This window comes from Jaculus jaculus, chromosome 4, assembly GCF_020740685.1.
Source record: "Jaculus jaculus isolate mJacJac1 chromosome 4, mJacJac1.mat.Y.cur, whole genome shotgun sequence".
Lineage (NCBI taxonomy): Eukaryota > Metazoa > Chordata > Mammalia > Rodentia > Dipodidae > Jaculus > Jaculus jaculus.
The window spans coordinates 19,691,382-19,715,844 of NC_059105.1; the positions used below are offsets into that span (position 1 = coordinate 19,691,382).

The 24,463-nt window shown below is 48.2% G+C and overlaps 1 protein-coding gene across 1 annotated transcript in view; it reads left to right on the top strand.

Moving 5' to 3' along the window:
• The window catches only part of Inpp5d (inositol polyphosphate-5-phosphatase D), a 128,544-nt gene that overhangs the window by 13,305 nt on the left and 90,776 nt on the right, over positions 1 to 24,463 (top strand). The window contains exon 2 of the mRNA XM_045148158.1: positions 6,685 to 6,748. Coding sequence (XP_045004093.1) covers positions 6,685 to 6,748 — 64 coding nt within the window. The remainder of the gene's footprint in view (positions 1 to 6,684; positions 6,749 to 24,463) is intronic.

Consider the following 24,463-nt stretch of genomic DNA (forward strand, 5'->3'; position numbering starts at 1 on the left):
ATACTTCTATGAAGATGACTCTTTCACGTCCTTAGGTGCCCAAGTTCCCTTAGCAAACAAAAAAGAACCAGCAGGGATGGTGTTGCAGTCAGGTCCGCATTGCTGATAGAAATCACCCAACCAAGAGCAGCTTGTGGGTAAAATAAGAGGTTTATTTTGGCTTACAGGCTCAAGGGGAAGCTCCATGATGGCAGGGGAAAACAATGGCATGAGCAGAGGGTGGACATCACCCCCTGGCCAACATCAGGTGGACAATAGCAACAGGAGAATGTGCCAAACACTGGCATGGGGAAACTGGCTATAACACCCATTAGCCTGCCCCCAGCCATACACCACCTCCAGGAGGTGCCAATTCCCAAATCTCCATCAGCTGGGAACCTAGCGTTCAGAACACCTAAGTTTATGGGGGACACCGGAGTCAAACCACCACAGATGGGAAAGAGAAATCCCTGAGCCAAGACCCAGGTGGCAGCGGGGTGGGTGGCAAGGCAGTGCTGTGACACACAGGTGGTGGCTCCCTTCCAGGGGTTCCCTCTGAGCTCTTTGGTTCCTATGGCCGTAGGACAAGGAGAGACCCCTGACGCCCTGAGCAGCTCTTCCTGCCTGTCGTCCCCCTACTTCTCACCCGGTGGCCACGGCCCTCTCTTGCTTCCTCTCTTCTGAATGTACCCAAGTTAGCAACTCATGACCTCTGTTGGCTTGTCAATCTTAACTTTTAAATGTTAATTAATTTGCCTTGCTGGGATTCTTTGGGTTTGGAGTGGTGGGTATTGAACACCATTGCTTCTTCAAGGCTGTTGTACATTATCTCTTATTTCTGTGTTAGCCCAAATGGTTTATATTTCTATTTATTGTGGGAAGGGGACAGGGTCACTTTGTAGCCCAGGCTGGCCTTGAATTTTCTGTCCTTCTGCCTCAGCCTCCCCTGTACTACAATTACAGGTGTGTACCATCATGCCAGATTCCAAAAGCCTTTTTAAAAATTTTACAGAGAGAGAAAGAGAGAATTGGCATGCCAGGGCCTCAGCCACTGCAATCCAATTCCAGATGCTTGTGCCACCTAGTGGTCATATGTGACCTTACTTTGCTTCACCTTTGTGCATATGGCTTTTGTGGGATCTGGAGAGTTGAACATGGATCCTTAGGCTTCATAGGTAAGTGCCTTAACTAATAAGCCATCTCTCCAGCCCCCAAAAGGCTTTTTGATTGCAGACTTTTTGGTTCACCCCATCTTGACTATCTCTTATCCATCTCCTTCAAAATTATGCAACAAGTATCCAAGGAAAAGAGAAGAGACACACAAACATTACAAATTACAAGTGAGGGCTGGAGAGATGGCTTAGCAGTTAAGGTGTTTGCCTGCAAAGCCTAAGGACCTAAGTTTGATTCTCCAGTACTCATGTAAATCCATATGCACAAGAGGGTACATACATCTGGAGTCTGTTTGCAGTGGCAAGAGGCCCTGGCACACCCATTCTCTCTCCTTCTCTCTCTTTCTCTCCCTGCCTCTTCCTCTCTCTGGCAAATAAATATATTTTAAAAAAAGAAATTACAAGTGATACCTAATAAGATTCATGCAGGGATTTAGAGATAATCCCAGGGCTTTGTAGGCAGATCAGCAGCATGAGCCAGAGGCACTGGTGATGGACTTGAGTTTCTGAGTTTGATTTCTCTGCCTCTCTGGGAAATTGTCAAGGCAAAGGACATTGCTCAGTGGGGTTGGCAGTGTTTGTCTGGCTAGAAATCCTCATGCATTGATAGTGCCACAGACCTCAAAGAACAAGTCGGACACCTCCCTATCTTCTACTCCTAAGGGCCTGCCCTCTTCGAGTACAGCACACCTTCCAGTGCTGCTTCTGGGTTATCGACAGATGCCCTCCCTGCCCCCCACAAGGCACCTTCACACCTCCTTCCCTGCTGGGTACATTTTCTCCTTCTTCTCCTCCTCTTCCTCCTCTATCTCCTCCTCTTCCTCCAGGCTCAGCGCAGGGCCGGTGGCTGTCACTCAGCACCAGTGAAGGAAGTCATGTGAGAATTCTGCTCCAAGGCCCCCTCCATGTAAGAATGGAAATGTCATTTGGTAGCAGGAGGAAGTTCTGTCACCCTGACTAGACCCTGACCGAGGAGACTGGAATTAACCTGAAATGGAGCCTAGGGACACGGGAGTCACTACAAAGAACTGTGAAGGGCTGATGGAATGTGTTGTCCAGACTGTTCTACAGAGACACTTTCCAAACACTATTCAGTGTTTCTTTTCAACATCCGTTTTTATTTTGCAGAGCTGGGTATCAAACCCAGGGCTTCTTACCTGCTAAACCAGCTCTCTACCACTCTGCCCTCGACATGTAGCCTGAAATATTTTGCATGTCTGTGTGTGTACAGAAATATGCTAAGCATGCACACGTTCATGTATATCTTATATACATACACATGTGAACAGAAGCATATGTTTCATGCCTATGTGTATGAGTTGTGCTGTACACATGTATGTGTGTGATGTATGGGCACATGTGTTCTGTGTAGAAGCATGTGTGTATATGGATACGTGTGTGCTGTGTGGGAACATATGGCTGTATGAAGGACCAGGATGGGATAGGTAGGAGAGTCCAGCCTCCCTGTGGAGTCCTCAGCAGCCCCTGGAGCCCTTGTGGACCACTGTTCTCCTGAAGGTGATGGTCACGATGTTGTATGCATACCTAACATGACTCTCCAGAGGTAGCGCTTAGATCCTGCACTGGCCAGGAGGCAGGGTCAGCTGAGATGTTCCTGTTGTATTGGCTAATTATTTTGGTATCTTAGTAATAATGGGGCTGTTTCTTTGTTTCAGTGTTTCTAGAACATCCTTGAAAAAGCCAGGCAGGTTTGTCTGCCATACTTGATTATACTGGGGAGAAGGGGGATGACTTTCCTGTTAGGCGTGGCCACTTCTGTGACTCCCTCCTCTCTTCCTGTCTGTCAGCTTGTGTTTGGGGCTGGCTCATTGGAGCTCTTCCCTGAGTGGCGGCCTGAGCCAGGGAGAGCTGTTCTCACCCTCTCATCTATGCTTATCTGTGGGAGGAAGTGTCAGAGCTCTTGGCAGATAAGCCCCAGCCAGGGTGGAGCTGGCCTCTAGTGTTCCTATGCTCTGCTCAGTGGATGAAGCTGGGAGCCTTGGAGATGCAATGAAGAGGGTTTTGAGCATTCTCTGTGTCCCAGAGATATCTCTGGGAGGGGAGGTAACGATTGGTTGTGGTACCAAGTTGGGCTCTGGAGATAGGATAGTGGGGAGAAAGATGGGGCTAAGCAGTGTGGGTAACAGGAGCCTACCTGTGGGGATGATGAGTCCGGAAACAGTGCCCCAAATTGTCTTGAAGCATCCCTTGTTTCAGAGCCCTAAAATAAAAGGCTATAAAATTGGCTACAGAAAATTGTGAGCCTTCTATGCAGCTACAAAAAGGAAACAGCAAACCCTACTAAAATAAACAACTCCAAAAATGTGTTGCAGCATATATCAGTTTTATAAGTAAGCAAATGATGATATTTTCTTTTTCTCTTTTTCCTTTTATTTACCTGACAGAGTAAGAGGGGGAGAGAGAGAAGAGAACGGACATGCCAGGGCCTCCAACCACTGCAAATAAACTCCAGGCACATGTGTCACTATGTGAATCTGGCTTATGTGGGTCCTGGGGAATCAAACCTGGGTCCTTAGGCTTCATAGGCAAATGCTTTAAATGCTAAGCCATCTCTCCAGCCTCATATTTTCTTTTAAAAGCAAGACAAAGACATGAAAAGGAATTCAGAGAAACAACTAAACATGACACCATGTTGGGCCGTTCTCATAAAGAAAGGCAAAAACAAAAGCCCTTTCAAATGCATGGAGATGAAGAAGTGTGATGAACCAGGGAGCAGGGTGTGGGGAATAGACACACTCATATCCGGTTGGTTGGTTAGTTGGAGAAAAAAATATCACACCGGCTCACTGGATGGCAGTTGGTACTGTCTATCAAAACATAAAAGGCTAGTCAGGCGTGGTGGTTCATGCCTGGCATCTCAGCCCTTGGGAGGCTGAGCCAGTAGAACTGCCTTGAATTTGAGGCCAGCCTGGGCACATAGAAATTGTGTGTGTGTGTGTGTGTGTGTGTGTGTGTGTGCGCAAATAACAGCAGGTAAGCATGGCATTATCATCTCTGTTTTACTGATGGGAAAACCAATATGAGAAATTCATTCACAAACATAAAGATGTAAAAACAGAGATATTCACTCCAGCTTTATTTACAGTGGCAAATGGTAAAAATAACACCTGTCCATCAACAGGGCCTGGTCAGACACATGGCCATATGTTATAGATCCCAGAGGGAAAGGTAATAATGGAAATAAACCAGCTCTTTCAGCTGATGTGGAAAACCTCTAAGATGTATATATTTAATGTTATTTTTATTTAGAGAGGGAGGGGCAGATGAGAGAGAGAGAGAGCATGAAAGCAAAAGGATGCTCTAGGGCCTCCAGCTGCTACGAATGAACTCCAGAAGCATGCGCCACCTTATGCATCTGGCTTACATGGGCCCTGGGGAATTGAACCTGTGTCCTTTGGCTTTGCAGGCAAGTGCCTTAACTGCTAAGCCATCTCTCCAGCCCTAAAATAAATATATTCTTTATTTATTTATGTACTTGAAAGAGAAGGGGGAGAGAGGCAAAGGCAGAGAGATAGAGAGAGGGAAGGGGGAGGTAGAGAATGGGTGCATCAGGGCCTCCAGCCACTGCAAACAAACTCCAGATGCATGCACCCCCTTGTGCATCTGGCTTTGTGTGGCTATTGGGAAAGTGAACCTGGGTCCTTTAGCTTTTCTGGCAGCCATCTTAACTGTGAAGCCATCTCTCCAGCCCCCTCTAAGATTTTTTTTAAAATGAAAAAGGTAAACTTCAGAACAATACAGAGAAAATTATCTGAAATGCATTTCAGAAGGCTATGCATGGGCTGGGGAGAAGGCTCGGAGGATAAGAGCACTTGCGACACAAGCCTGAGGACACAGGCGGCCTGAGACAGGCTCAGTCTGGTTCTGAGCACCACGGCCAGGAGCTGGATGAGGCTGTCCATGTGATCTTGTGGGAAAGAGAATTGCTGGGTCTTGCTGGTCAGCCAATCCAATACACAACGGCAGTGCTGGATTCAGTGACAGACTCGAAGAGATGCGTGGACGGGCAAAGAGATTCGAGGAGGACACTCGACGTTCTCTGGCCCCTGCACGAGTGCTCATGGCGTGCTTGTGTCTGTGTGCAAAAGGGTATGCTGTACATGCAGCACAGTACACGGAACACGCACACGAAAAATAAATAACAAAAAGATAAGCATATATAATCGTATATGTGTGTGTGTTTATGAGAGTGTGCATGAGAGAGAGCAAGACAGAGCAAGAGAGAGAGAGAATTGGTGCACCAGGCCGTCTAGCCACTGCCATCGAGCTCCAGATGTGGTCGCCCCCTTGTGCACACGTGTGACCTCGTGTGCATGCATCACCTTGTGCATCCGGCTTATGTGGGCTCTGGGGAGTCGATCTGGGTCCTTAGGCTTCTCAGGCAGGTGCCTTAACCACTAAGCCATCTCTTCAGCCTGTTATGTGTGTGCTTAATATACTTTACAGATGTGAATAGTAAATCTAATAAATGAGACTATAAAACTGGGTAAGGAGGCATTTATTTTCCATTTCATATCTTTCTGTGAGACAGGGTCTCCTGTAGCCCAGGATGGCACTGAACTCACCGAGTAGCCAGGAATCATGTGCACCCCAAGTTGAAGAAGGTCGACATAGGTGTAGTGGGTGAGAGAAGAGTTCAGAAGATGTAAGGAAGACCAAATGGTCTTGGTGTTTCCTAAAACTACTCCAGATTGTAAGGCTCCACTGTGGGGCCCGTGGTCTCTCATGATCACCAGCAGATTCCAGTGGCAATGCAGGCTGTCAGACTCCAGACAAGTTGGAGGGCCCTCACCAATGCTCCCCTCCCACAGTGAACTCTGCCTGAACAACTCCTTCCTCTCAGAGAGTGTAGGAGAATAAAAAGGACCCAGGGATTCCTGATCCAGAGAAAACAGAGCTCGTAGAAAGAGAAGGAAACCCGAGGTACCCAGCACTTCCTCTTGAGAAATAAGCTCAAGACTCCCCACCCCATACTGAGGTCACTGTGAGCCTTAGGAGACAGAGGCCAACCTCAGGGAGAAGGAAGGGCTAGGGCAAGGTGTCTAGGAGAGGGCTCTGTGGGGAGGATGGGAGCTCGGCAGGAGAGTGCAGGGGAAGCCTCACGTTGGCCAGTGAGGCAGGTGCACTCCCTCTGCAGCATATCTGAGAGCCAATCACCTTGACCTCACCTTGGAATCTTACTTATTCAAACATTCCCTCTTGCTCTATTCTCTTAACCAACATGGCAGCTAAGAGGCCGAGGAAGCCCTTCTAGATGGTGGACACATTTAGACCAAACTCCATAACTATTGAGCCCTGAAGTAAATGGCATGCCTGTGCCCACTCATTGAGTGCTAATTGGTTGGCACACAGTGGCTGCTGCCAGGACTGTGGGGAATCGGGCTCAGCTCCCTCCTGGAGCACCACCAGCTCTGGCGTTTAGAGACATTAGGCTCCCCAAGGAGCCCAGACCGCCCCATTACAAGGCACCTGGCTGTTCCTATATTCTAATGAGTTCTTTGATCTCTTCCAGGTACCGGAATTGCGTTTACACTTACAGAATCTTACCCAATGACGATGACAAATTAACTGTGCAGGTAAGTGCCTGCCCTGGCCGAGAAAGTGAAGGAAAGGAAGAAAACAGTGTACAGCCCCTGACAGAGACTGCTCTTGTCCCCGAAGCCTATGGATTGGGCTAAGTGGTAAACTATGATCCTCCACCATGGTCCTACTTCATGACAGAAGGGAGCAGACATGCCAGCAAACACTGGCTCCATTGCTAGAGAGGGCCATGGTGGTGAAGGTTGCCCAGAGATGAAGAGGGCCCAGGGACTGTAGCTCAGCCCATTATTTTCCTTGGCTCTCTCAAACCAATGACTGCTAGTGTCCATGGGAAGACAAAACGAAGGTGCACTTGTGGGGTGGGGGGGTTGGAAGATTAACATGAGACAATCCCGTCCCTTGTAGACCCTCTGCTGCTGGACATCTGCTTCCCCCACGTACGTTCTAAATACACAGAACTTACTGCTGAATTTTGAAAAGAAAAAATATAATTGGTGTCAATCCAAGCCTGAGTGCACCACCTTACACAGTTTGTGTGACAGATACCAGGGCGTTCTTTGCCCACAGTGCGTGACAGCTGACTGGTGTGGAAGGCAGGGAGGCTATTTTTACCTAGCTGCATTAAGGGCATGTGGGGCTGTGAGGTACCAAAGAGGCAATAGTCTTGGTGGCCTCCATGGGACTGGTATATGTGTGTGTGTTGTGAAGTTCTCAGGGGCCATAGAAAGAGCCCTGTTGCAGTCAGGTTCTCATTGCTGGTAGAAATCACCCAACCAAGAGTGGCTTGTGGGAAAAAGAGGTTTATTTTGGCTTACAGGCTCGAGGGGAAGCTCCACAATGGCAGGGAAAACAATGGCATGAGCAGAGGGTGGACATCACCTCCTGGCCAACATCAGGTGGACAATAGGAACAAAAGAGTGTGCCAAACACTGGCATAGGGAAACTGTTTATAACACCCATAAGCCTGCCCCCAACAATACACTGCCTCCAGGAAGCTTTAATTTCCAATTGCCATCAGATGGGGAACCTAACACCCAGAACAACTAATTTTATGGGGGACACCTGAATCAAACCACCACATTCCGCCCTAGCCCCCATAAACTGATATTCATACATGTTGTAAAATACAATGCATTCAGTTCAACTTAAAAGTCCCCATAGTTTTTATCAATCCCAATGATGTTCAAACATCCCCATAGTCCAAGATCTTTTAACTGAGCCACAATAACAAAAACTTTCCCCCAAATCTCATTATGGCACAGAATAAAACATTCACACTGCACAAGATGGCATTGGACATAGCAAAAAAATATTCATCCAACACAAGATTTAAAATAACCAGGGAAAACATCAAACTCTGTAGCTTCAAGTCCAACAATTCTAGCCAGTGACAAATCTCCAAGTCCGATAATTCTAACCAGCAACAAGTCTATGGTATATCAATTCCACACCTCCAGCTAGGCTACTCACAGTCCTGGAAAACTTCATTGGGGCCAGCAGCTTTCCTTAGCAGCCATCTCATGGTCCTGGCATCTCCACTGGGTCTCCACTGCAACCCACGGTTCATCCTCATGGCCCCACGGGGTCTCCATGCAGGCATCCAGCAAACCTGCTTCACACTGCCCATGGCCATTTTCAAAACACAAGACCGTGTTGCAAACTCAATGACCCTCTTTTACCTGAATTACTTATACTCCACAATACCAGGTAGGGTACCAATTTGCTAATCCAGGGGTAATAAAGCAGACTTTGAAGAACAAGACACCCCTTGAGCACTCAGGCCCCTTCAAAAGAGTCTACATTCTTCCTGTTGCCCCAGTGCAAGTCAGATGGCCCAATCTCAAAGGTTGTAATCTCTCAATTGCAGCTGACTGGGCAGCAATTCACCCAAAGATTTATTTCCTGTGCCATATCCCTCTGTTCACATCAGTTCATTTCTATGCAAAGCAACCCTGAACAACTTCCCAGGACATGGGCATAATAGCAAGCTTCTCACACAAACTGCTAACCTAGTCCAAGCAAAGCTCTTTCTCACCCTCATAAGCCAAACTTCACAGTCCATAGTTCTTACTACGTTCAGGTCTTTCAACTCTGTCCAGAATAGTCCATCAAGCTGTACTTACAGCACTGCAAGACGTCTCTTAGGCCAAGGTTTCAATCCTTCCATATTCCTCTTGAAAATCAGCTCCAAAAGGCCGAAGCCACACAGTCAGGCATCCAGCAGCAACCCCACTCTCGGTACCAATCTACTGTTGCAGTCAGGTTCACATTGCTGGTAGAAATCACCCAACCAAGTGCAGCTTGTGGGAAAAGAGGTTTATGTTGGCTTATAGACTCAAGGGGAAGCTCCACAATGGCAGGGGGAAATGATGGCATGAGCAGAGGGTGAACATCACCCCCTGGCCAACATAAGGTGGACAGTAGCAACAGGAGAGTGTGCCAAACACTGGCATGGGGAAACTGGCTATGACACCCATAAGCCTGCCCCCAACAATACACTGCCTCCAGGAGGCTTTAATTTCCAATTGCCATTAGCTGGGGAACCTAACATCCAGAACACCTAAGTTTATGGGGGACACCTGACTCTAACCACCACAAGCCCCCACCAACAAGTGGCATGGGTCTGAGCAGAGCAGCCAAAGCAGACAAGCATTTGGATGCCATGTCATAGAGGACCAGTGACACAGTCTGTAGAGCGTAGCTGAAAAGAAAGTGGAAGTGGGTGGGGCACAGCACAGGGACAGCTTCTAAAACTTGAAGAGAATGGATTCATTTTCAAGAATGTACTAGGGCTGTAGCGATGGCTTAGCAGTTAGGGTCCTTGCCGGTCCTAAGGATCCAGGTTCGATTCCCCAGTACCCAAGTAAGCCAGCTGCACACGGTGGTGCATGCGTCTGGAGTTCGTTGCAGTGGCTAGAGGCCCTGGCACATCCATTCCTTCTCTCTATCTGCTTCTTTCTGTCTCACAGTCTCAAATGAATAAATAAAACATTTTTAAAAAAAAGAATGAATGAATGAGCTGGTATACTCAGAGCTATGTGTGTGCAAGGGCCTGACAATGGGCAAGTCCCTAGGGCCTCAGTTCCCCAACATGTGTCAAGAGGGAGAAGTTATGTGCAGCCACAATGCCTCTTGGGGTAACTAATTATGGAGCTCAAAAGGAGTCATGTCCACCGGTCACTTGTTGCGGAGCATGAGACCATAATGGGTTTGGCCCACCCCGGGGGTGGCAGAGCTGCTTCTAAGGGCCAGGTGGGCTGGTGCAGGCTCCAAGGGCGAGGCCAGTGCACACTTGGGCAGAATTGTTCCGCCTGACAACCCAGAGCATCATCTGCCTTCTCTCTCCATGTGCATGAGCACTCAAATGGAAAGAGGATCTGCTGGGAGGTCTCTGGCCAGCCTGGGGACCATCTGTCCCAATCTAGTCCTTGGTGGAAGTCACCAGGACAGGTGTGAGTACATCTAAGTAAACTGTCCTTTCAAATGCCTAGGAAGGTGTTTGTCATCAAGAATAGGTCCTCATCTGCCAAGGGCATGGTTGGTCCAAGAGACACCTGTTTGAACAAGCAGCTTCTGTTGTCGCTACTGTTTTTGTTTTGGGGGATGAGGGCAGTTACAAGGTAGGATCGCACTCTAGCCCAGGCTGACCTGGAATTCACTATGTAGTCTTGGGCTGGCCTTGAACTCATGCCGATCTTCCTATCTCTGCCTCCCGAATGCTGAGATTAAAGGTGTACTGGCTGGTCTCTACTGGGTTTTTTTTTCCGGGGCAGGGGGTGTTTGAGGTAGCGTCTCGCTCTAACCCAGGCTGACCTGGAATTCACTACGTAGTCTCAGGGTGGCCTCGAACTCACGGCGATCCTCCTACCTCTGCCTCCCGAGTGCTGGGATCAAAGGCGTGCGCCACCACACCCGGCTTCGCTTCTGCTTTGATCAATTTGAGGACTGTGAATTTTCCCTGGTGGCTTAATGGCCTTCACAGGTGGCCTCCTGCTAGGAGTCTCAACTCTGTTGAGTTAAAAGTTGGTCAGTGCTTTTGATCTTTCTTTCCCCCTTTGTGGTTTTGTCGATCCTTTTAAAGTGAAGAAAACTTTACGTATGACTAGAAAAGATGTAACTTGTGGCTTCTTGTCTAGGGCCTGTGCCCACAGTTGATAAACCTGTAGGCTGCATCTGTCTGGAGTCTGGCCCACACTGTCTTCACACTCTTGCTATGGTGGCTTCCTGTGACCTGTGAATCGCCACAGGCCCCAAACATCCCTGGAACCCAGAGCCTCGGCAGCTTGGGGTGGGGGGGATCGGCTCTTTGTGACTGGGAGAGGGGTGGCTGGCATGGCGGAGGGAGGAGGAGCAAAGAGCGCGAAGGTTCTCAGGGCCCTCGGGCCTTGGCACTGGAGCTTAGGTCCCTGGCCGGGCTTCTCCTCCATGACTCAGCTCTTCTCTGTGGCTCACTGCTCTCTTCCTCACAGCCTCCCTTCTTGGGTCCCAGTCCCCAGAGGGAGTCAGACTGGCTCGGCATACTGCCTTTCTCCGCCTGGCCCTGTCACAGGCCACTGGTCCATTTGGAAGCAGGTGCATCCCCACTACTGGGAGATGGGGACAGAGCATGGCCTCCCAAGGCCACCTCAGCTTAGGGAAGTGGGCTTTACTCTGTAGGCCTTGGTATCTGTGTCTGTGTGGATCGCAAGAGCCTGCAGGACTAGGAAGCCATTGTAAAGCAAGTCTTTAAACTCAGAGAACTTTCTGGACTAAGCCCACATGGCCATCCTCTGGGTGTTATATGAGGCGGGAAGGAGGTGGATTGCTCAGCCCTTCAAACCCCAGGTTCCCACAGCCAGAGAGAGGTCCCGTGAAAGCTCAGGCTCCTCTCCCGAGTTGGAAGGGGAAGTGACTCTCCACTCAAGGAAGTGGCACCCATCTTGGGCCACTGACTTCAGAGTGAGTTGTTCAACGGCTATTGTCATTTGAAATACCCTACCCTTGCTCCCTGGGGACTAAGGAAGGATCTCAGGAAGGACATGTAGTCCTGAGAGGCAGCTATAACACAATGGGGCTAGACCACAGGGTTCTGAGCAGCCTTTAGAAGGGCCATGGCTATGAATGGCCACATCAGGGCCATTGTGGAAATGAAGGAGAAGTCATTGCTGCATCCTACAGCCCTGCACCCTCACTCCCTGCCCAATACCCTTCCTTCCAAGAAGAAAGCAGAAACAGCCACTGCTTGGAGCCCCATCATATGGACCATCTCAAGGAACTTCCTGTCTCTACTGAGGCTGGCAGTATATACAGGATATAGATTATCAGGGCAAGAGCATGGAGGGCTTTCATGCTCATTCAAGTGACCAGGGACTTCCAGCTGATCTCTCCCATAGACTCTACTCTTTCCCGACTCAGAAGAAAACCCCAGTGCCTTAAGCCAACCATAAGCTCTATACATCAGGCTCCCGACTCCAGTTCCTGGTCCCTATGGTAGCTGCCACATTGCTCTGAGAAGCGCTGTTTCTGAAAAGAGAACAAGTCAGCGTTCTAAGAGCAGGTCATCACAAGCGTCTAGGAGGGTGAACGGTTGAGCCCTTGTTATGAGGTTCAGGAAGCGGGTGGCAGCTGTTATTGTTCTGAGCGGTCACCAAGTGAAGTAAAGATTCCGTCTGCGCCGCCGGGCAAAGGATGTGGCTCGAACACACACTTCCTGAATTTGCTCAAGACAGGGAGCAAACCAGGCTCAGAGGACATAAGCTAGAGAGGCCAGGGCCACCGACTGAGTGGGGGCAAGGGACGTCTTTATATCACAACAGCCTTGTTATATGGCCCTGAATTTTTATCTTGTTTATTATTTCTGTCTGCTGCAAACATAGACAGGTCAATTTCCTAAGGGTCCAATTAGCTCCAATGATCTTTCGTGTTTGAAAGAGAAATGGATGGGTGTAAAATGCTCAGGACCAAGTTTTCCCACATTCTGTAGAGATGCGGTTCCACTGCCTTTGAGAATTCAGAAGGGCAGTCTCAAAGTCAGACCCAAGGCGCACTTTGTATACTTTGCAGCTGGTGGGGAGTTTCTTTCCATCTCGGTCACTTCCCGTTCCTGCCTAATGCCTGCCCATGTTCATCTTGTTCACTTTGCACTCAGATCTTTCTTGGACTCAGAGATTCGTTCTTCTGTTTAGATATTTTGTTCCAGCTCATCTAATTTCTCTTCTAGAACCTCTGAGAAAGCCAAGTCCCCTTGTTTGCTAGCCTTTCTGGGGTACCCTTGCTCTGATGACCAAGCAGTCCTCACCTCTCTTCTTGTTTGCATCTGCAGAGGAATCTCATTCTTTCCCGGGTGATTTGGAGACTTCTGGAAAGAGTGTCCGTGCTACTTTCCTTCTCTCCTGTCCTCCTTTACTTCCTATTTCCCAAGCTGGCTTGTCACTGCTTCTCCTTGTTCAGAGCCTTCTGGTATACCTTGCTGTTGCTGGTGGGTTTGTTTCCTTCCTCTGTTGCCGTGCATGGTGCTGACACTCCTTCATATCATGCGGCTGATGGATTTAGACTAGGGAATAAGATGCAGTTGTGATCAGTGAGCTGTGAAGGGAAATGTTCTGTGGGTCTCTGTCTTAGAAACAGACACAAAGATGAAATGGCCTGCTTTCTACCTATTAGGATATGATACCTGGAGCTGCCGCTGCCATTGAAACCATGAGGAGAGGTAGCTGGGGAGTGAGGCTGACATGCAGATGGCAGAGGAGAAAAACGAGAAGGTCCTGGCTCCTTGAATAATGCCATGGAATTAGATAAACAGAACTAGCTAGGCCGGGAGCTACTCAGTCTCTTAACTTCCTGTTTGGTGAGATAATTCTGTCCAAGCACTTGAGTTAGGGTCTCTGATGCCTGAAGCTAAAAGTATCCTGACATACAGATGTCTGCTGTACTCGAGGGTAATTTCAAAGTAGAGAATGTAAACCTTAAACCGACATTAAGTTTCACTGTACCAAAAGCCCACCCATCCTCCATGATCTGACATACAAGTAGCCCCTAGTGCTTCATGGTCATGGGCCAGGGCCATGTTGCTAGGCTATTGCCAGACATTCCTAAGGAATTTTCCTTGTGTCATACATCCTTGGGTTCAATTATCCTTTTCTCCAACTCTAACCAGAAAGGGCACAGGACCAATCATTAGATCAGCAACCTCTGGGCACTGGAAGGTATCTCGATTTCTTGCATTTTGCCAAATAATTAAATTTTTCATCTCAGCTTCACTGCTTGAGAACAGGACCTCTGAACACAGTAGTGCCTTTCCCCTAAGGAAATGGCCTCCTCCTGATAAGCCTGGCTGGCTCACTGCACAAAAGCAGCCTCCTCTCCCTCCACCTGCGGTGTGACTGTTCAACTGGCTGTCATCACTCATTTCTTGTCTGTCTATCTGAGAACTCCTCCTAGCATGTAGTGAGTGCTCAGTGAATAGTGACTGGCAAGGCTTGGGAGATAACTCAGTCCACAAGCACGAGAGTCTGAGAGCAGATCCCCAGAAGACGCACTAAGGAAGCTGACGCAGCCGTGTGCCTATAATCCCAGGGCTGGGGGAGGTGGAGACGAGAGGATCCCAGGGCTTGCTGGCCAGCGTGTCTAGATGAGCATCCACCGAGCTTGACTTAAAGTCTCCAGCACTATTTTTAAGATGCCAAACATACTGCAGATTCTAAAGGTACCGTTTAGAGAAACATTGACGTGAACAGTTCCCCCAGAAGGGAAGCATCTCATTGTCACGGGATTTTACTTGTTTCATGTTTTCAATCTGAATGTCCTTATCCTCGCTTAACCCATTCCTTGGAGAAAAAGCAGAGGTAAGTATTGAGCTGCAGCAATCCTTCCCAGTCCAAAATAAGATAAACTTAATTTAAATTTAAAAATGAAATAGGAGCTGGAGAGATGGCTTAGCAGTTAAGGCACTTGTCTGCAATGCCAAAAGACTCATATTCGATTCCCTAAGGCCCATGTAAGCCAGATGCTCAAGATGACACATGCATCTGGAGTTAGTTTGCAGCAGCTGGAGGCCCAGGTGTACCCATTCTCTCTGTCTTTCATTCTCTCTCTCTTCTGCCTCTTTCTCTCTTTCTCAAATAAATTGATTAAATTTTTTAATTTAAAAATTAAAAAAAAATAGTCAAGTGTGGTGACACACACCTTTAATCCCAGCACTCAAGAGGCCGAGGTAGAATGATCCCTGAGTTCAAAGCTAACCTGAGCTACAGAGTGAGCTCTGTATCAGCCTGGACTAGACTGAGATCCTGCCTCAAAAACAAAACAAAACAAAACAAGAAGAACAAAATATAAAATAAAAAGTTAGACAATAGGAACATAGTGGTCTATCGGGCTGTGTGAAGGACTTAATGACATAGTCTGGAACTCATTATGTGGCTTTCAGTTCATTAATTTCTCTTGTGTTTCTTCTAATGCTCCCATTTTTATCTTTAGGTCGAGATTATTTCACTTATCCTTCATTCAGCCAGCAGGACTTAACTAAGCCCTTTAGGTGCAAAGCATCTGGTGAGGGGTGGAAAGGGCTGGAGAGACAATATTCGGGAGCATCCACAGCTGCCTGGGGTCTGCAGATGGCAAGGGCTGGGCTCAGGGTGGACTAGCCAGTGGAGGTGGAGGAGAGGGGGTGCTGTTGGGAGCCTCCTCCTCCTCCTCCTTCCACATTCCACATTTCCCTTTAAAGTGGCCTTCTTCTGCCAGTGCAACATCCCCTTGACTGTTTCCATTTCCTCTTTTTTGCTCACCCAAGCCAAAGTTCTGTCTTTAATATGCACCTTAAGGGGAGGGATTCGGGGTGTGGCTCAGTGGTAGAGCACTTCCCTAGTATGTGTAAGGCCCTGGGCTGGATTCTTACCACCACAACCACCAAAAGAGAGGGGTAAAAAAAGAGCATCTTTTAAGTTACTCCCCTTTAAGAATAGAATTTAGTAGGCTTGGTTATAGACAGCAATGGCACAGGCTCCTCAGCAATAGAGCCTGCCCTCACCGCCATGGTCCAAATCCTTCATGGCTCCACTGGTCTTGGGATGTCAGAGCTGCCATTTCTGCATTGCCAGAGCCTGGGACATGGGGTAGGCGTCTTTATCTTTAATCATACCCTTGACTGGCACTTCTTTCCAGCCTGCTTGTTTTCTCGTTGTAAAAGTCTCCAGGTAGGCTGGGAGATGGGAGGGATGGTTGGCAGGCAGGAGGATGTGCCTGGTCCTGGGAGCCAACCCAGAGAGGAGAGAAGCTGCCCCCTGTGGGGCCGCATCCAGGGCAGCTGACAGCTCTTCATTCCAGACTCAGTCCAGGCTGGACTTACTGCAGAGACATGGGTCCTGAACACCCCACCTTAGGAATCTTGCTGAATACCATTAGGGAAGGGGGGACCATAGAAGATTAGAATCAATGGCTCACTCGCCTCCTTTCAAAGACAAAGGCATAGAGTTTGTTGTGCCACAAGTTACTCTGTTTACTCGGTCACCTGGCTGATATTTGTTGAGCAATTGCTGCACACAGGCGTCTTGGTCTCAGCTCTGGGAGGGCTTCTTTCCTCGTGGTGGAGAGATAAAAAGTAAGCACGTTGAGAGATCATTAACGTACTTGAAATGACAGCTTCCCCATCTGGTCCCACAGATGCCCCTGTCCCCACCGCAGAACCTATAAATATGCTGTCACATGGCACGGGGGAGTTAAGGTTGCTGATGTGCTGACCAGAGGTGGGGAGAGAGTCCCGTGTAGTCTGTGGTCCTGGTGTAACCTCAGGATCATCTCAGAGGAGGGGAGGAGGGCATGCCATTGTGAGACAGCCCTGACCAACAATTTTGGCTTTGAGGGAAGGGAACACCAGCCAAGGAGTTCAGGAGGTCCTTAAATACAGGAAATGGCAAGAAAAGGGATTTTCCCCTGGGCCTCCAGAAGGGGTCCAGACCTGCCCACACTTTGATCTCAGCCTGGCCTGTGAAGGTCAGTTTTGGACTTCAGTCTTGCAGAACTGCAAGATAGTACAATGTATGTTATTAACTAATTTTACCGTTGTGTGCATGCATGCACATGTTCCTGTGAGTTCAGGTGTGTGTGTGCCATAACACATGTGTGGAGATCAGCAGTTCCTTGCCATCCCCCTTATTTGAGGAAGGGTCTTTCATTGTTCACCATTGCATGCAACCAGGTTAGTGGGCCTGCCTCCCATCTTGCTGTAGATGTGCTGGGATTACAGAGTCAAGTCATCATGTCTGGCTTTGCCTGGGTTCTAGGGATCCTAACTTGGGTCCTTGCGCTTGTGTGGCAAGTGCTTTTGCCAGTGAGCAATCTCCCCAACCCAAACGTGTATTCTTTCCACCCACTGAGTTAGAGCAGTGGTAGGAAATGAATACAAGGCTGACGGCGGTAAGAGAGGACAATGGAGAGTGACCATTGGGACAGGCCATGATTTCAGACAGGAGGCTGGGCGGCGGCTCTGAGGAGTGATGTTGGGGTACACAGCCATTTGGGGATCTGGGGATACAGGTGCTAGCAGATGCAAAGATCCTGGGGTAAGACAGAGCTTGGTGCTGATAGGGGTATCTGTCTCCTCAACGTGGGCCTTTGAGAGTGGAGAGTCATTCTACTGCTTGGATTCCCAAGCAGCAGCTGGAATCTGTCTTGAAATCATCTGAATAGCCTTTAATCTATGTGTTAGAATGTGGGTCTTCTCTACTTCCAGGCATGGATTATGTCTCTGTGTCCTGTCCTCTCTGGGTGAGACACTTAGACCTATTCTTAGGACTTTAATGAATAGCATCTGCCAGAGACATTTGGACTTTGAAAAACACATTTCTCCAGTCCCAGAGTTGAGAGGACTGCAGATATAACTAGCTGGCAAAGTTCTTGCAAGGGGTGCAGGAAGCCCCAAGTTTAACACCCAGTGCCACACAAACTCAGTGTGGTGGCACTTCCCTGTAATCCCAACACTTGGGAGGTAGAGCAGGGAGGAAATTTACAGTCTTCCCCAGCTATATAGTGAGTCTAAGGCTGGTCTGGGCCACATGAGACCCTGTCTAAAGAAAAACAAAACTTGAGAACCTCTTTCCTCCAGCCTCTAGAGACAAATATGGCCGGGATGCAGCGTGGACACTTTGAGCTGTCTGCCTCCCAGGGTTTCTTGAAAGAGCAGGAATGAAAGGGGTCTGGGAACTCACCCTCTCTTGATTAATCTCTTTGTAAAAAATACCTTGCTGTTCATCTTCTAACTAATTCAGCATCTGGGAGAAAGATTTCTCTAGACAAAGTGCACCTGTGCCACAACCCAGAGGGCTGAGGCTGGCAGCTGAGAGGTCTGTGGGCACCGAGTGCTAAGCGGAGGTAATACTTCAAAGCCACACCGAATGACTCCTCTGCCCATGTCCGGTTCTCCACCAGACACAGAGCAAGCGAGACTCACCTGAGTTCTTGAGACGTCTTTAACTCAGGGGAAGGTGGGGGACAGGCATGGTAGCAGATGGGGGGAGGTATTTGGGGAGCACAGAGAGGGAGTAGCCTTTCCATACAGCCTGCTAGAGGGGCTGGCTGGATAAGCCATACATTTCCTCCATTTGACAGGATCTCTTTTCATGGTGGAAGTTCCCAGAAGATCTATAAATGTGGGGGTTGGGGATAACCTGGGGAATTGCCCAACACTCCCTGGTTTCTAGGCTGAATAACCCATGAAGTAGGGACTGTGCCTGTGAGCTTGACTGTCATATATCCACTGCCCCCTGTTCTCTATTAATATCAAATGGATAGATGGATGGATGGGTGTGGTAGATCTCCAAGCTGAATCATTCTGACCTTTAGAATCTATTCAGGGGTTGGAGAAGTTGCTCAGTGGTTAAAGGGACTTGCTTGCAAAGCCTGATGGCCCATGTAAAGTGGCACATGTGTCTGGAGTTTGTTTGCATTAGCAAGAGGCTCTGGTGCTGCTATTTCTCTCTCACTCTCTCTCTCTCCCTTCCTTTACAAATAAACAAACATACTTTCACAAATGAATCTAGTCAGAACATTTGGCTGCATCACTGGCTGGACACAGGTTCCCAGTAGGGTCACTTTGGGCCTTGTTTAAGCAGGATGATGGCTCACATACCCAAAACTCTTGTCTGGCTCCATCTCTGGGGCCAAACATAGTGGTTGTGAAGCCAAGTCCAGAAGCCAAAGAGACTTGGAGCAGGGCTCGCCTTCTACCCCAGGACCCAGGCCATGGGCAGCTCCATAACTACGGAAGTCCAGGGTACCCTGACCTTGACAGCTGTTTGAAAGGCTCCCGCTCTGTCACTTGTCAGTTTAATGAACTAAAGAAAGTGTTACCTTACTTTGTCACCCTGCATTTAAGTCAGAATGACACCCTCTCCCGGGACTAAATGAAATATTGTATCCCAAGTGCTTAGTTAAGGCTCAATAGATGGGAGCTATGGCAACAGGGATGAAATGGTAGGCCCCAGATGAAGTGATGGGATCCTCTTCCGACCCCTCTGTGCCCTCGGGCTCTCTTACTGCTGCCCAGTGGGAGCAGACAGCAGCCTCGTCCCGTCTCTGCCCCTGCTCCTGCCCGTGTCTTCCCAAGTGTTCAAAGCCCACTCTGTGAGCAGGCATAGGACAGTTTTCCTGGAGAGATCCCCATGCAGACAAAATCTACTAGAAACAACAAACAATGCGGCCAGAGGCCTCAGCATCCCCAGGCCCCTCTAAACAAGACCCAAGGCCCTCTCAAGCGGCTAGGCTTCCACCCTGGCCGCGTTTGTTTACGCAGAGACACGGCTTTGTTTTGGCTTGGTTTTATAAATGGAATTACGCCATGCATTTCATTCTGTAATTTGCTTTCTTCTCAACCTGTCTTTGAGATCAGTCCAAGTCACTGCGCACACCCCTGTGCTGTCTGGGGCCTGGGAGGCCTTTCCTCCTTTCCGGTGCTGCAGGGAGGGGGGCCTGCCCGCGGCCCGGCACACCCACGGCTTTTCTCCAGGAAGAAATGCACCTGCATTGACAGAACGCATATGTTTATTGTAGATTGTGACAAATCATCTTGTCTTGTCGGTGGCCCTCCCACCAAAGCCCCCCACCATCTCTGTCCTGGGTCCTGGGTGCTGCTACCAGTGCCTGTCAGTTTCACCAAACAATGGGTGGAACATCCATTTTCAGGATCTGGTTTGCATTTCTCTCATTAGAGATAACAATAGGCCTATTTTCATATGTGCATTCTCCATTTGCATTGCTTTTCTTGTGATCTTATGACTTGCCGTTTATTGGTTTATTTTTGTCGGTATTTTCCCTCCCCCCACCCCCCCCCCCACCCCCCCCACCCCCGCCTCACCATTTCCTTATGTATTTAGTACTTGTCTGTTTGGGAGAGGCCAGGGTGGCCTCAAATTCAGGACTCAGTGGAGGGTGGGCTTGGGTTACTTTTCCTCCTGTCTCTGACCGCTAGTGCCGGAATTACAGGGGAAGAGTCCGAGCCTACTCTTAGTACTTTTTCCTTTAAAAAAGAAATCTTTCTTGGGGCTGAAAAATAGCACAGTGGTTAAAGGTATTTGTCTGTAAAGTCTGACAGTCTGGGTTCACTTCCACAGCTTCCACATAAAGCCAGATGCACAAAGTGCTGAATGCGTCTGGAGTTCATTTGCAGTGGCAGGAGGCCCTGGTGCGCCCATTCTCTCTCTCTCTCTCTCTCTCTCTCTCTCTCTCTCTCTCTCTCTCTGTCCAATAAAAATATTTTTATAACTTTCTTAAAAAATAAGAATAGGGGGTGCTGGAGAGATGGCCTAGTGGTTAAGTACTTGCCTGTGAAGCCTAAGGACCCCTGTTCAAGGCTCGATTTCCAAGTACCCACGTAAGCCAGATGTACAAGGTGGTGCATGCATCTGGAGTTTGTTTGCAATGGCTGGAGGGCCTGGCATGCCCATTCTCTCTCTTTGGCTGTCACTCTCAAATAAATAAATAAAAAATAAGCCAAAAAATAAGAATAGGGCTGGGCATGGTGGCATATGCCTTTAATCCCAGCATTTAGGAGGCAGATGTAGGAGGATCACTGTCAGTTCAAGGCCACCCTGAGGCTACATACTGAATTCTAGGTCAGCCTGAGCTAGAATGAGGCCCTACTTCATAAAACCAAAAAATTAAAAAAAAAAAAAAAAAAAGAACAGGCCTAGAGAGATGGCTTAGTGGTTAAGTGCTTGCCCGTGAAGCCTAAGGACCCTGGTTCGAGGCTCCATTCCCCAGTGCCCACATAAGCCAGATGTACAAGATCGTATATGCATCTGGAGTTCGTTTGCAGTGGCTGGAGGCCCTGGTGTGCCCATTCTCTCTCCCTCTCTCTCTCTCTCTCTCTCTCTCTCTCTCTCTCTCTCTGCCTCTTTCTCTGTCTGTCACTCTCAAATAAATAAATAAAAATAAACAATTTTTTTTAAGAATAAAAAATCTTTCTGAGCCTGGGAGATGCTCAGTTGGTAAAGCACTTGCCATGTAAGCATGAGGACCTGAGCCTGGATCCCCAGCACCCATGTAGAAGCCAGTGTGTTGGCACGTACCTGTAGCATCAATTTTGAGAGGTGGAGGCAGAAGGATCCCTAGGCTAGCTGACTAAGCAGTCCAGCTGGATTGGGGCGCTCCAGGTTCAGCGAGAGATCCTGTCTCAAAAAATAAGGGGTACGCCTGGGGATGGCTCAGCAGATAAGGCACTTGTTAGCAAAGTCTGAGAGCCTGGGTTCAACTCCCCAGGAGTCACACGTAGCTAAAGCCAGATGCACAAAGGGGAGCATGTACTTAGAGTTAATAAGTAAATAACTAAGGTGGGCAGCAATTGTGGGAGATACCCAACATTCACCCCTGTCCTCTCCTGGCACCTCCTCTACGCATGTAGGAGAATATGCACTCACATATGCACATGCAACAAAATGAATTAATCTTTCCAGTTTACAAAAATAGCTTCATATGTTTATAATTAATTTTTCTTTGGTTAGTTATGCTGTAAATATTTTTTCCAACTTGCCATTCTTTCTTTTGGAGGTAGGGTTTCATTCTAGTCCAGGTTGACCTGGAATTCACTATGTAGTCTCGGGGTGGCCTCGAATTTATGGTGATCCTCCTTCCTCTGCCTCCTGAGTGCTGGGATTAAAGGCGTGCGCCATCATGCCCGGCCCATTCTATCTTTAAAAAAAAAAGAAAAGAGGAGAAGAAAAAAGAAGACATTACATATGGACTATTCTGCCTTGTGGAGACATGAAGCATTTATGTAGTCAGCTATTTTCATTCATGGATTCTGTGTCTGGTGACTCACCCATTTCAATATTATTTACCCAGAGAAAATACTATTTTTTATTTTCTGGCACTTTCATCACATGCTTTTATGTTTAGTTCTTTATTTTGACATTTGATATAAAATAAGGAAAATAACTCCCTCCTAGCGGCTCAGCAGCCTCAGATCATACATAACCCCTCCCAGCCCCTCTGACTCCAAGCCTATCGTACCACGTGCTGGTTCCAGCACAGTCCTAATCTAGCTAAGGACGCTTCACTCAGCCCCACTGATTGATTACTCTCTTCTTCGGTGAGTTGCAATGACTGTGACTGTACTGGGTTTTCCTAAGTGGTGACTAAGTGACCATTTATTGTTCTCTGCATTTCTTCATAACCCTCTTGCCAAGTTCACGGCACACTTTACATGGAATCCTACGTAACTACACTGTGTGGACAGGTCAGTCTGAAGCTGACCCATGAGAGCACGGAGGACGGTTTAGCCTGTGTGAGGCCCTGGCCTCCAACCCCAGCACCAAAAAAAGGCAGTCCACTGAGCCCGTAGATTTAAGGTCGCGGCCTCTCATTTGCATGTATTCAGATTTTGCTCATTTCTCTTCCGTGCTGCCTCCATCCAGTTCTTTTGCCTGTCCTGCTGTTGGGTGTAAGGAAGCTTTAGTTACTTTTGCAAACAGGACAGTGGTGTTTGCTGATTAAGTTTTACAGGAGTTTATGAAAATTAAGGTCTCTGTGGGTGGTTGTAGGGATCTCCAGAATTCTCTCATTAGTTTTGGTGTCCTTGAATTCAATCCTGGTTTAAAAAAAAAAAAATGTATGGGAGAGAGAAAGAGTATTAGTGCATTAGGGTCTCCAGCCACTGCAATCGAGCTCCAGACTTGTGTGCCATCTTGTGCACATGCGCAAATTTGAGAATGCGTCACCTTGTGTGTCTGGCTTACATGGAATCTGAGGAGTCAAACATGGGTCCTTAGGCTTAATAGGCAAGAGCCTTAACGGCTAAGCCATCTCATACCTCAAGGCTATTCTACTCATTTACATCAGATGCAAAAAATGATCCAATTTGTGAGGCAAGCAAGCATACACTGGCCTTCTACTACACAAATAAAATACAAGAGAAAAAGCCAGGCATGGTGGTGTGTGCCTTCAATCCCAGCAATGGGGAGACAGAATTAAGAGATCAAGGCCAGCCTGAGACTCCATAGTGAATTCCAGGTCAGCCTGGGCTAGAGTGAGACCTTACCTTGAAAAACATGTGTGTGTGTGTGTGTGTGTGTGTGTGTGTGTGTGTGTATCTCAAACTTAGCTGACTTGACCTGTTCTCAGGGCACATATGCTCGTTCCTAGACTACTGCTGGCTTTGCCTCTTCTCCCAAGCAGTTCTGTTTAAAAAATTATGTTTGGGGCTGGAGAGATGGCTTAGTGATTAAGGCGTTTGCCTGCAAAGCCAAAGGACCCAGGTTTGATTCCCCAGGACCCACGTAAGCCAGATGCACAAGGTGGTACATGCACCTGGAGTTTGTTTGCAGTGGCTGGTGGCCCTGGAGTGCCCATTCTCTCTGTAAAATCAATAAATAAAAATAGGATAAAAATATTTTTTTAAAAAAGCAATAGCTTCACCTTCAAAAAATTATCTTTGTGGGCTGGGGAGATGGCTTGGTGTTTCAAGGCACTTGTTTGCAAAGCCTGCTTGGATTTGATTCCCCTGCCCCCACATAAAGCCAAATGCACAAACATCCGGTGTTCGTTTGCAACGAGTAGTAAGAGACGCTGGCGCACCCATACACACACACACATGTGTAAATAAATAAATGATATTACTTTTATCTTTTGGTAGAATCTCACTCTAGCCTAGGTTGACCTGGAACTCACTCTGCAGCTCAGACTGGCCTCAGACTAATGATGATCCTCTTACCTCAGCCTCCTAAGCACTGGGATTACAGGTGTGCACCACTACACCTGACCAATGAATAATTTTGTGTATGTGTGAGTGCTGGTTCATGCACGCCAACGGCACACGTGGGGGCCCGGGGACAAGGCCAAGTGTCAGTTCCTGCCCTCCACCTTGCTTGAAACAGGGTCTCCTTGTTGCTCATTGCTGTGAACACCAGTCTGGACTCACAGACTTCCAGAATTCTCTCATCTCCACCTCCCACCTGGCCACAGAAGAGCTGGGACCATAGACACTCACTATTGCATCCCATTTCATGTGGGTTCTGGGGTTCGGAACTCAGGTCAGCATGCTTGTGCAGTGAGCCTTTTATCCACTGAGTCTTCAGGCTTTGGTAACCTGATCTAGACTCCTGCTCTGGAGGGGCAGACGCCCACTGAACTGTAAGCTGCAGAATAATCCACTTTTACTCGTTGTGAAAGTCACCACTTCCCTGGTCTGCCCTCAGACATCTAGGCCCCTGCCCTTGGTGTCCCCTGGCCCTTCCCAGTCCCCTCGGTTGAGCGCTGTGGCGCAGAGTTCTTGTTCTTTGCCCGGG